Raw genomic sequence first — 13,300 nt, 5'->3', positions numbered from 1 at the left:
TGACCTTTTGGGTCTTTCATTTGAGAACTCCAGCAGTTAGATAATTAGAATACTTACAACCTATGCTATACAGTCTTGTGCCTCAAATATTGTAGGGACTTATAATTATTGATTGATTCTGAACAGCATTCTTATTCGGTGTCATGCTTTGTGGGGCTGTTGCAAACTTGAGATCGAATGATCAGAACGTAAAGTATTGGGTGGTGTTCTTCGGATCTTACTCCTCTCTCAAATAACATGGTATAGTGTAAGGAGCACTGGTTCAAGAGTCAAAGAGACCCTGGGTTCTAATGTTGGTTGTTTGTTCGCTGTTGACTTGGACAAAGTGTTTATACTCCCTTGTAGGTTTATCCAAGTAATAACTTCCTTGCAGGGTTGTTGTAGGTAAAAACAGCAGTGCATGAAGAAGGATGCCAGGGTTCAACTAAATAGTGTCTTTGATATCTTACTATGATTCCTTTTGGAGCTGGACTGGAGTTTGCGGGATATAGGCAGTGTTAAACACAAGGTAATATTACTATTTTATACTTTGCCTGAAACGGAAATAAAGATGAATTTTTGTAGTTACCATCAAGATGTTCAGGATAATAAGATCATTCTTGTTCCCTCAAGCGTGAAGGTTTCATATCTGCCTTGCTTTATTAGTGAAGATAATTTTTTCCTTGGCTGTGTCCAAAACAAGGCAGTTTCATTTTAACTAACAGAATTTTCTCCCTGTCTCACATCGATAAATGAATAAGAGTTAAGTCTCTCTGGGCGAATGGTTTTCACATACCCGACATGCATCTGCCAAGATCTGACAGTATTCCCCCTCCAGGACACAGGGCATCTACCTAAAGACCTCGGGCGCAATTCTGCTCATCATTAGCGTCTCTCAGAGATGGACTCGAATGCTGTTCCCTCTCAGTGGCTCCATTTCACCCACCAAGGCCGACAGTGGGTATGTGTAATAAACCGGACGGGGAGTGGACAAAACTAAATTAAATTATAGTTCCACCGCATGCTGGCCGTGGGAACTTGAATGTGCCATCTAACGCCCTGAGCTTCCACTGGACACCTGTAGCATGGGTGCAATGCATTACTCATGTTACGAGATCGCATTAGCAAAGGTACACATACCAACACCTGTCGTAATGCCGGGCGGGCACATAGTAGGCAGTCGTTATCAACCCAAACTGACACAAGCAGGAAAGAAGTTCATTGGCTCACATAACCCAAGGTCCAGGGAGTAGGGATGGCTTCAGGCGTGGCTTTATTCAGAGTCAGTGATGACCCTAGGTGTCATCTCTTACGTCGTCTTGTTTCTTCTAGCAGGGCTTCCCTCTGGCTCCGTACGATGGCTTCCAGGAGCTCTGGGACCTTCTCACACCTCAGCCAATAGAAGAGAAGAGAGGTGAATTCAGGCCATATGTGGACCGTTACATTTATGATGTGTCAGGCGCTGTACAGAGCACTTTGCACAAGGCACACAGGGAACGAATAGAATAGGGATGGTTCTCCCAAAGCAGGAAGGAGTACTGATGTCCTCAAAAGGGGAATGGATGCGACGTTTAAAAGACAAAACTAACAAAATGTGTCCAATCGAGCATTTAATAATTGCTCAAAGCAAATGGGGGTGGGTGGTTACTGGACTATAATCAGCAACATCACTCATAATGGTGCTCAGGTTTAGAACACCGGGTCTCAGCTTGGGGAGGTTTTGCTCCCAGGGACATTTGCGATGCCTGGAGACATTTTTGCTTGTCACAGCAGGCAGGGGCCTCCTGGTGTCTACTGGGCACAAGGGCCACAGACGCCACTAAACATACACTCACAGAGCAGTCCTCCACAGCAGTGAACTACCAGGTCCAGTTATTTGGCTGAGAAACTACGCTCTAGCAGACCTATCCACTATGGAGAATAATCGCTACTAGTTCTTGAGCCCTTACTCTACAGAAATCATTATACTAAGCATTTTCCACGCACTGTCTCAGTAAAGCCACTCAGTGATCACATAAACTAGGGGATATTACTATTCCCACCTTAAAAAGAAACTCGGGCATCTGTATGACACGTCCAAAGGCACAGGGCTAGTAAATAGTGGATTCAGAAATCACACTTGGGTCTTCCTTCCAAAGCCTATAGATTTCTAAAAAGGGTAATTACCATTCCACGGGCAGGTAGCCTAGTTTTTAACAAACTTCTACTGAGCTACAAAAGAGAAGGCATACTTACATAAGCAGAGCTCCCTAAAACCATTTGAGATGATATTATCAGAATATTACCTTTGTTATTTAAGCCGCTCACCAGGAGGTAGGGTATCCACCAATGAGCGACAGACTTACCAAGCTATTGGTAATTTGCGTGTGCCTCCTGAGATATGCTCTAATGTATAACATTTTAAAGTATACTTTAATTCTGGAACCTTTCATTTGTTATTTCAGTGTGCAGCCCTAGCACATACAGCTACAGCTAGGACTGTTTCTCTCTCCTGGGTGGCAGTATCATGATCAGAGGTCAGTAGGGTCTTCTAGATGCCGTTCCTAGTTTGACCCTATCTTTGTCTTTTCCTTCAAGATATTTAGAGTTGAAACATAAACTTTCCATCAAGTGCGACTGCACAATTAATTGCCATTCGGTGTCCCTGGAGATAACAATTCATTTATTTAGGAGACCGAGCTTATTTCTTTTCAGGTTTTTCTAGTTTTTTGTTTGTTTCTTTCCACTTTGAAACTCTGAAACTTCAGTGAAGCACATCAGACTGGCAGGGGCTCTGATTTTTAGGGGAGCATCCAGTTGACAGGAAGCGCTGACTGTGGCAACATCCCCCATGGAACCGTTTTTGAAATGTTTATTGTTTGAAGAAAGGTGGCAGGTGTCCGGTAGGTTTCTGTTAATTTTACAGCTGGCTGCTGAGTTAGCATGCGTCAGTGTCAGGTTTCACCTTCCCCTCTGACTGATTTAAATTAATACTCTGGGTTTAGCACCTGCAGGAGTGGGAGCGGCTCAGGTGACATTTGGCAGAATGTACTGAATAATTACCACACATGAGTGCCTCTCTTTACCAGCTGGAGAGAGTCTCTTCCTTGCTTTTGACATTGTTTTAAGAGAAACCTGTAGGTATGCCAAGAATATGTGAAAATTGACATTGCATATATATATAAATTCTGTTCCTTAAAGGGAGTGCACAAATTTGTGGAAAAGCTTTTCTTGGATGTAAAAGACCTCTGAACAGCCTTGGGAAAGAAATCATTTGGTTCCTGTGTATATCACTCTAAAAACAAGTCTAATTGGTGAAATACCTTCTCAATGGAAAAGAAAATTGTTTCGCCCTCTAAATGGTGAATTTATAGGTAAAAGGACAATTATTCTGATACAACTCTTGGAGTTTTCTCCATTTGTCTTCTTGATTCTAAGGTATTAATAATCCCTTATTTCTGAATATTTTATAGAGCATATACTCATTCTCGTTAAAGAACTGAAAACAAATTAACAAATGAAATGTGCTCAGTTCTCCCTACTATTAGATTGGTGCAAAAGTTCCTGCGGTTTAAAAGGTTAAAAATGATTGCAAAAACCGCAATTACTTTTGCACCAACCTACTACATACGTTGAGTAGATAATTGAATGAAAATGCACTGGATCTCTTACACAGGCTTGCTCAGGAGAAGTAAACCTCTCTTCTTTCAGCAGATACTATCCTTGTGCCATTTAGATGGCCGTTTGTTCATGGTTGGCATTTATCCAAAAAATAACTTTAATTATAAAGGTAGCAGACATTTTTTATAAATATGCCATTAGTGGAGGCATGTATGAGCTCAGAAGGAAGAACCCCTTTCTATTCCAGAATAAGCTCTTTGATAATCATCCTTAACAGCTCTTTCATTACTGTGTGCCTATTCTTTGTGGGACCACGTGCTAAGTATGGGCGTGTGAAGACAGATAAGACAAGCCAGCATTGTAAGAAGCTCAGCTAGGTCCCCTCCATCTCTGAGCTTCTGTGATGATAGCACGAGAAATCGCTACAGGAAAGGATGACTTTCTTCTGACCTCTGGGAAAAAATTAGATGCTCATCCATGCATCCTGTCTTGTGGTCTTCTTTGTTTATTTTAATGTGTCCCTTTTACTTTATTTATTTTTCCAGCTTCATTGAGATATAATTGACATATAACGTCGTTTAAGTTTAAGGTGTACAAGCTGATGATTTGATACCTGTGTGATATTGTGAAATGATTACTACAAAAAGGTTAGTTAACACCTTCATTGCCTCACGTAATTACCATGTTTATTGTGTGGTGAGAACATGTAAGATTTCCTCTCTTAGCAACTTTCAAGTATATAATACAGTATTTTTAACTGTGGTCACCATGCCTTACATTAGATGCCCAGAACTTGCTCATCTTCTAACGTGGAGACTCTTTGAGGAACACGTCTCCATTTCTCCCACCTCCCCAACCTCTGGCAGCCACCAGTCTACTCTCTGTTTCTCTGAGTTTGGCTTTTTCACATTCCACATGTCAGTGAGAGCATACAGTATTTGTCTTTCTCTGTCTGACTCATGTCACTTACCATAATGCCCGTAAGTTCCATCCATGTTTGACAAATGGTAGAATTTCCTTCATTCTTTTTATGGCTGAATAATATTCCATTGCATATATGTATGTATCACATTTTCTTTAGGCATTCATCCATCACTAGACACTTAGGTTGTTTCCATGTCTTGGCTATTGTAAATAATGCTGCAATGAACATGGGGGTTCCGATATCTCTTTGAGATAGTGATTTTATTTCCTTTGGATATTTACGCAGAAGGAGGATTGCTGGATCATATGGTAGTCCTATTTTTAAATTTTTGAAGAACCACCAGAGATTTTCCATAGTGGCTGTACCAATTAGCTTTCCCACTAACAGTGTATAAAGGTTTCCTTTTGTCCTCACCCTTGTCAACACTTGTTATCTCTTGTCTTTTTGATAATAGCCATTCTAACAGGTGAGGTGATATGCGGCATTTGGCACCGCTTTGGATGCTGGAATAGTGTCCAAGGGAAAAGTCAGTGGGTGAAAAGAAAGCAAGGAGTCCGGACCATTTAAAGTCCAAATGAGTATTTGCAACCGTGCTATGGAGGAACCCGTTAGAACATCTTCGTTCTGTTGTGTTTTCTGTGGCGAGGAGAACAGATGTGCTGTCTGAGGTTATGTAAGACCATTAGCCTGTTTGATGTGCTTTTCTTTTTATTTCCTTTCCTTTCTTTTTTCCTTTTTTCCCTATATAATTTGCCTTGGGAGTTTGCCCATTATATTATTTTGACGAAGGCTTGCAGTAACATTTTTAATGGATTTAAAGCTGCTTATACAACAGAAGCAAACAGAGCTATTGGGAGAGGGTGAAGGAGATAAAAGAAGTCGTGGCTCGAGGTTAGGAGAGACCTTGTAGAAGAGCACGGTGAAGGTCCATTTTCATTCATTATCACCTTCCTGGGTCATGCTGTTCTACTGAAGAACACACGCTCTGGAGCAGTACGGACAAAAGTCCCGACAATTCAAACTAAAGGCCTAAGTGCTGCCCCATTTAGAGCTCTTGAGCGCATTTCTGACTCTTTAGTGTAAACTGCTGGCCTGGCCAGATCCGATTACTAGGGGCATTTTGGTCCCCACAGTTTAAAAAAATGGAGCAAGTTGCCAACACTAAAAAGTCAGGTGATTTCACACAAAAATCAAGTTTTCTGGCTTCTCTTAAACAATCAGAAGCTGTGACACACTGGGCTCACGTGTCCCCGTGTGACTGCCTGACTAGTGCTGACTGGGGGCTGCTATCTCGGAGCCACGCGCCCTCTGCTCTGCGTTGTAGTGTCTGAGCCACTTTAGCCATTCACCTTCGTCTACACGCTGATGGGATAGGGTGTGAGATGGTGACTCCTGGTCCTTTCTGTCAGTGGGAAATGGGGTGTGTGTGCGTGTGTTTATGTGCGTGTGTATATGTGCATGTGTGTGTACATGTGTGTATGTGTGTGCATGTGTGCTTGTGGGTGTGGGTCAGTGTGTGCGTGTGTATGCATGTGTGTGTGCATGTATGTGTGTGTGAGCACGTGTGTGAGGGTATGTATGTGTGTGTCTTTCAGATCCTCAGGTGGAGGCAAGGGGAGTGTGTGGTCTGTGTACTTTAAAGAAGAATACTTGATCCTACAATGGATTTGATTTCATTTGTTTTTTTTTTTATCACAATGATTATTTAGCAATTCCTATGTCATTAAAAGAAGGTTATAGATTCATTTTGTTTATCAAAAGAAGACATTTTGTAAAAGAGTGACTGTCAAATAGTAGGGCTGGCCAATTAGTGGGTCATGATATAGATTAAGCATTTCACTACCAGTGTTAAAAAATAAACTAGAATGGAAAATATCAGCAAGTTATATGCATAAATCAATGATAGATAAATAAGTAGCTAGATAGACTGACGTACAGACTCATACTCTAAACTACATTTATTACTGTGGGTTGCAGTTGCAAAAAGTTTAAAAGCCACTGGGTTGTCAGGTTTGAGAAATGCAGTTGCAGGGTTTGATATTAAGCAATCATCCTATCACTGTTTCTGAGTAACAGGTATCTTCATCCTTCCTAGAACCAGGGTTGGCATATAAATAAGTAAATAAATAATGACCTCAACCCTAGGGGATGCAGAAGGCCACTTCTTCCTCTTAAAGAATTGATTGAGGTTACATCCTCCTCTTAACAAATTATATTTCCATATTTAATGGGAAAAAAGAGGTAGGAAAATCATAAAACCTTGCAAAATTAGGTGCCAACTGGTAGAATCAAATTTGTATGGTGGCGTAAATAAGGTGGGGAGTAAATAAGGCAGGGATAGCAGTAAGCTCTGAAGTACTTGAGTAAGTCTTCAGGAAGGAAATGGGAGTTGAGTGAACATGCTTTTGTTCTTAGTTTTTCATTCTTCATTGGATTAGAATGACTTAGTAATAAAATCACATGATCAATCTCATGAGATAGTTCTTTATATTAGCTTACTGAAAAAGACGTCTGTTTTTTTCTTTTTCTTCTTCTCACATAACCCATATTAGTGAAATTCAAGCTAGGCAGGTTCCGACCAATTACATACTCCATGCTGTATGTGCTGAAAACTGTCATATGGCCGTGGTATTGGGCCAACTGTGGAAAATTAGACAGGGATGAATGTTTCTATTTTTATTGCATTAATTGCATAGACTGGAATAGATAAAATAATCCACAGTGCTTTGAGTTGAAAATTTGCTTGGTTTCCATGTTGTGTTAAACAGTTCTTCAGATGTGAGTAAAACTCAGGCACTAAAGCTAGTCGTCAGTTTTTCAGCAAGAGATTCTGAGGTGGAAGGAGTGGAATTGTCTTAGAATAATTAGGTTGTTTAAAACAAACAAAAACAAACTCTTAGTTTACTGTTGATACATGTTCCTATCGAAATTAGAACTTTAAAAATACCCTTGTATGTAATTTTGCCCATGTTCTTTAAAAATATTTAGAGTAATCAAATGTATTTAGTAATTATATATTATATATACAAACACTAGACTATATTTAGAATTAAAAACCATTTATTTGGTTCTTGCCTAATTGTGTGTACCAACCTCTCCTTATTAATGGGATTCATTTCTGTTTTAACAGTCTGAGGTGGAGATGATTTTCCTCTTAATCCTTAACGTTGATAATCAAACCCATATAGCTTTCCTTCAGAAACTTCTCTTATGTTCCACACATTGATTCAGCACAGTCACAATCATTAAAAAAAAAAAAAAAAATTCTTAGCTGTGTTTGATCCATCATGTTGAGTGGAAGCCGGAGTGAAATTTGATGTCTGATTTTGGAAATGAAAGCCTCCTGAAAGCATTGTCTGTAAGGAAGCTCGAACAGAATCTGAGCACCATAGAATCCTTCTTTCACCTCTGAGCTGAATGCCAGTTCCTCACGAGTCTGATTCCTGGACTGCAAGGGGAAGGCAGTCGCAGGGGTACCCTCTTTGAGAGTGGCAAGGTGAAGTACAGGGATTATGCTAAAAATCAAGAAACGGCTTTTTTATTAACCTCCACCTTTGCTTCTTAACAACAACAACAAAATCAGCACCACGTCAGCCTAGAGTGATAGGTTCCTTGCCCATAATTAATTGGAAACTTGGATTCTCGGTAACTTTGTTTTCAGCAGATGGGAACAAGAATCCTTATGTCATACAAAACAAGTGGTTCCAGTTTCATGGAGTACTCTCGGCTCTCAGTGTGTGGAATGGCTAGGGGCTGGACTCTCAGACGCTTTTCGTTTTTGTTTCCACAGGATGTGTGAGACTGGCGAAGGGCTGTTTATCTTTCAGACGCGCGATGGGGAGGCCATCTACCAGAAAGTCCACTCTGCTGCCTTGGCGATTGCCGAGCAGCACGAGCGCTTGCTACAGAGCGTGAAAAATTCCATGGTACGTTTGGGGTTCCTTCCTTCTGACCTGGTGTGTACCCCTGTCGGATGCCATCTTGGAAGCTGGGCTGGAAAACACGGCCAGCATTATTTGAGCACGTGGTTGAGTCTTATCCTCACCCATGTAGTACTTGGATTAAATGCCATCCTGGGAAAGCACAAAGCAGCCCATGGGTAACGCAGAAAGCATATAGCCTTCCTGTGTGCCTCAAGTATTACATGTGTGTCTTAATCAGTTTGAGCTCCTACAGCCAATGCCAGAGACTGGGCAGCTTATAAACAACAGAAATTTCTTTCTCACCCGGAGGCTAGAAGTCCAACATCAAGATGCTGGCAGAGTCAGTGTTTGGTGGGGTCCACTTCCTGGTTCATAAATGGCTATGTTCTGTGTCTCACTTGATGGCAGGGGTGAGGGATCTCTCTGGGGTCTCTTTATAAGGGTACTAATCCCATTCATGACTAAACACCTCCCCAGGGCCCTACCTCCTCATACCATCAGCTTTGGGGTTAAAATTTCAACCCAAGAATCGGATGTGGGGGAATAATCATTCAGTCCATTTCCGTGAATGTGTACATTGAAACCAATCTGGATGTGTGTGGACATCTATAGACACAAGTGTGTGGGTTACCTACCTATAGATACATATTTACAGCTATACCAAAAGTTATCATTTCAAATGTCAGCAGGGGTCAGAGAGAAAATACAAGTGAGAGAAGAGGGTTCAGGGGAAACTGGAGTGAAATGTCAAAAGCCCAAGACCCAACAACTGTTGACATCAGACTGTGGGCTCCACGTAGGAGATCTCTTGGTTTTTTTTCCAGAGAACTCAAGGATTTGAGTCTGTATATAATATCTTCCAGCCTGGAACTGTTGGAAATTAATTCTAGTTAAAGCCAACAACAAGACTGTCACATTTTGTGGTCCAAAGAAAACCTTTGCATGCATTTGGCATGTCTGGCTGATAAACCTTCATAGCCATTGATGTACAAAGACACCACAAACACACCTGAGCATCCATGGCACTCTCTCAGAACACCTACACTGTTCATTGCATTGTGCTAGGATCTGGGAATTGTACAGAGAATTATGATTCTTGAATTTCTTCTTTAAGAAGAATAAATTAAAAAAATATAAATGCACGTTCTCTTGATGGAATGCAGAAGAATTAAATAATGCAAATCATGCATCGTGTCTGCAAACACATGCAGAGAGCTACCTGCACATCTGGAAAGAAATCTGCAAAACCAAAAGGACCTGGGTTGGCATGGTGAGATTAGGGTAGTGTGAAGATGTATGGTTTAAACCTGTGGGGTGCTTAGATTTGGGGGGTGGGTAAAGCATGCCAGTAATATGATCTGTCCCAAAGATTATTCCCAAATGACTTGTGCATGCAGGGCTCTGGGACTTTAGAGAAAGGATCAGCAAAAGTGCCTGTGAATAGCCAGAGAGTAAATACGTTAGATGTTATGGACTTAGACTGTCTCTGTTGCAACACCTTAACTCTGCTGTCATGGTGCAAAAGCAATCATAGATAAAGCGTCATCAAGCGGGTGTTTCTGTATTTATTCGTGGACAGTGAAATTCAAATTTCATGTAATTTTCATATATCATGAAATACTCTTTTTATTATTTTCCCCCCCGATCATTTAGAAATGTTCTTTTTGAACTAATGCAATCTCAGTGTCTATTCCCCCATATGCTTACCAACTCTGGATATTGTAATAGAGATAAATAAATGGATGGATGGATGGATGGACAAATGGACAGGTGGGTGGGTGGATGGATGGATACATTGATATTAGATAGTTAGCTGTAAAGTAGAATTCAAGTCACTTCGAATTTATAGGGCAACATGTGATTACATTCAAGTTGTGTAGCTATCCCATTAGATGCCTTTGAACATCTGAAGAAGTTTTTCCAAGACTACATTATTTGTAAAGCTATCAATTAGCATAAATTGTTATGTACTTGAAAGGCAGGTTCTGCACATACATGTTTTTTTCCATTTCTAACCTTCTCATTACTTCCGCTAAAAATTAATCAGGATTATGAGTAATTCGTTCAGATCATCCCCTTGCAAATTTAACTGGAAAATAATGTTTGCTCTTTAATTCGCTGTATACTTAACGAGTTCTATAAAATGAATGTGATTTTTAAAGCAACAACATCCTGTTTTAGATGGAAATGAGTAAGCTTCCAATTGGGATCTGAATCTCAAGGAAGTTAAACTAGGGATTGTGAAATGATTAAAAGCAACGTACTTGAATTAATTTGTGGTCGGGGGAGAAAAGAGCTACCATGCTAAAATGAAATGAATGATACAGCACTATTGGCCACACACCCTAGGTTTCAGTGTTGAGTTTTCTGGTAATTATTAATGGATCCAGATAGATCTGGCTATATGAGATCGGAAAATTAAATTCGCGAACTCATCCTAGAAAAAGTGCTACATACCTCATTGCTGAATATCACTATGGTCACCTTCGAAGTCCTCCCCTTGGGAAGCTATGCACCGATGCCAGTGCCTAGTCCACCCTTCAAAGCCATTTTGGAACTCTTTTTCTGGAATGGCCATCAGAGCTGTTGTCGTATTACCCTTGATGTCCTGAATGTCATCAAAATGTCTTCCTTTCAATATTTCCTTTATCTTCGGGTAAAGAAAGAAGTCACTGGGGGCCAGATCAGGTGAGTAGGGAGGGTGTTCCAATATAGTTATTTGTTTACTGGCTAAAAACTCCCTCACAGACGGCGCCGTGTGAGCGGGTGCATTGTCATGATGCAAGAGCCATGAATTGTTGGCGAAAAGTTCAGGTTGCCTAACTTTTACACGCAGCCTTTTCAGCACTTCCAAATAGTAAACTTGGTTAATTGTTTCTCCAGTTGGTACAAACCCATAATGAATAATCCCTCTGATATCAAAAAAAGGTTAGCAACATTGTTGCAACAAGGTTGCGAACTTAATTGTCAGACCTCCTATTCTCAGCTAGGAAGTGCCTTTATGCCACTACTGACTTGCCTCTCTGAGATAGCCAAGGTCATAAATGGAGAAAGATGGTGAAGCTAACCTCTGGCCTTAGCCTCATTATTAGGAAGCCCTAACCCCCTGTTAGCTGCCACCATTGTAAAACTTCCCTGACTGAATGTACAGACAGAATGCTTCCCGGGGGACCCATGCCAGTTTGAGGTTGCAGCCTTAAGTGAATTGGTGTGGAGCAGACTTGTGACCCTGAGTCCCAGAAGTCATAAAGAAGAGGGTTGTGGGTTGGATAATAATAATAGTAAGTATTATTATTATTATTAATTATTATTATTATTCTTATTGTGATAAGCTGAATAATGGCTCCCCAAAGATGACCAACCCTAATCCCTGGAGCCCGCGAATGTGGCCTTCTGTGGTGAAAGGAACTCTGCGAATGTGATGAAGTGAAGGCTCTTGAGATGGGGTGATTATCCTGGATTATCCAGGTGGGCCCCATGTAATCACCAGGGTCCTCATTAGAAAGAAACAGGAGGAGTCAGAGTTAGACGGAAGGTGCTATGACGCTGGGAGCAGAGGGACAGAGAGAGAGAGATTTGAAGACACTATGCTGGTGGCTTTCAAGGTGGAAGAATGTGACCCAAAGGATGTTGGTGGCCTCTAGAAGTTGGCAAAGGCAGGGAAATGGATTCTCCTCTGGGACCTCCAGAAAGGGACACCTCAGGGACACCTTGATTTTATCCCAGTGAAACTGATTTGGGACTTCTGGCCTCCAGAGTTGTGAGAGAACAAATCTGTGTTGTTTGAAGCTACCACTTGATGGCAATTTGATACATAGGAAACTAATACAATAATAATATCAATAATCATGAAAATATATCATCCCTCTACTCTATAACAGACAATATTTTAAGGACTTTCTGGTACTCTCTAACCCTCACAGTGACCCTTGGATTGAAGGCCTAAGGTCACCAGCTTGGAAGGAGTGGGGCTCACATTTGTCACCGGTTACGATAACCCCCAAATTATGCTTTATCTCTGAATGAAGCCTCTCACACATGTTTCCTTTGCCCTGTATGAGACCACCTCACTGCTGTTTTAAAAATTCCAAATTTCTGGCCAATATTTAAAAATTAAGGTTTCACATAAAACTCAGATTTCTGTATTGTGTTGAAAAGTGAGAAGGTCTGACAACACTGATCTCACATCCCCACATGGCAACAGCGTGGTATGCCCGGTAGTGTCTGCCCTCTTTAGATAGAATGGGGGTCTTCAGTTCTCCCAGTCCCACCTCGCTCTGTTGTCACTCTGGGTGGTCCTGTTTGGGTGTTTGCCACCCCTGCAGAGGCCAATTGATGTCTTGCCTGTGTTACTACATGTATTCATTTTCTGTTGCTGCGTAACAAAGTCCCACAAAATATGCACCATGAAACACACCCATTTATTACCTCGTAGCTGCTCTGGGTTAGGGGTTTTGGCATGGCTTAGCTGGACCCCCAGGTTCGGTTTCTCACAAAGCGGAGACGCCATTGTCAGCTGGAGCTCCAGTCTCCTCTGAAGGTTAGACTGGGGAGGGATCCATTTCCAAGTTCATGTGGTTATTCATGGACTTGAGTTCCTTGTGGCTGTAGGACTGACGGCCTTGGTTGCTATTGGAAGGAGGCCGTCCTCAGCTCTGAGAGGCCGTCCTCAGTTAGCTACATGGGTCAACACAGCCACTTCCTTCATGAAAGCCAGCAAGAGAGAGTGTCTGCTTGCAAGGTGGGGGGTCACAGTCCTATTTATCATAATCATGGAGGTGACATCCCATCATCCTGACATAGTTTATTGATTAAAAGCACAGTCCGGAAAGGGAACCACAAAAAGGCTTAAACACCTGGAGGGGAAGATCAT

At 41.4% G+C, this 13,300-nt stretch overlaps 1 protein-coding gene across 2 annotated transcripts in view; it reads left to right on the top strand.

Moving 5' to 3' along the window:
* DOK5 (docking protein 5) overlaps positions 1 to 13,300 on the top strand; it is a 126,012-nt gene that overhangs the window by 86,413 nt on the left and 26,299 nt on the right. For both annotated transcript variants that reach the window (XM_033094239.1, XM_033094241.1), the window contains exon 6: positions 8,295 to 8,430. In XM_033094239.1, the coding sequence (XP_032950130.1) occupies positions 8,295 to 8,430 (136 nt within the window). The remainder of the gene's footprint in view (positions 1 to 8,294; positions 8,431 to 13,300) is intronic.

This window comes from Rhinolophus ferrumequinum, chromosome 23, assembly GCF_004115265.2.
Source record: "Rhinolophus ferrumequinum isolate MPI-CBG mRhiFer1 chromosome 23, mRhiFer1_v1.p, whole genome shotgun sequence".
NCBI lineage: Eukaryota > Metazoa > Chordata > Mammalia > Chiroptera > Rhinolophidae > Rhinolophus > Rhinolophus ferrumequinum.
Note: the sequence above shows the minus strand (reverse complement) of the source record. Positions and strands in the feature narration are given on the sequence as shown.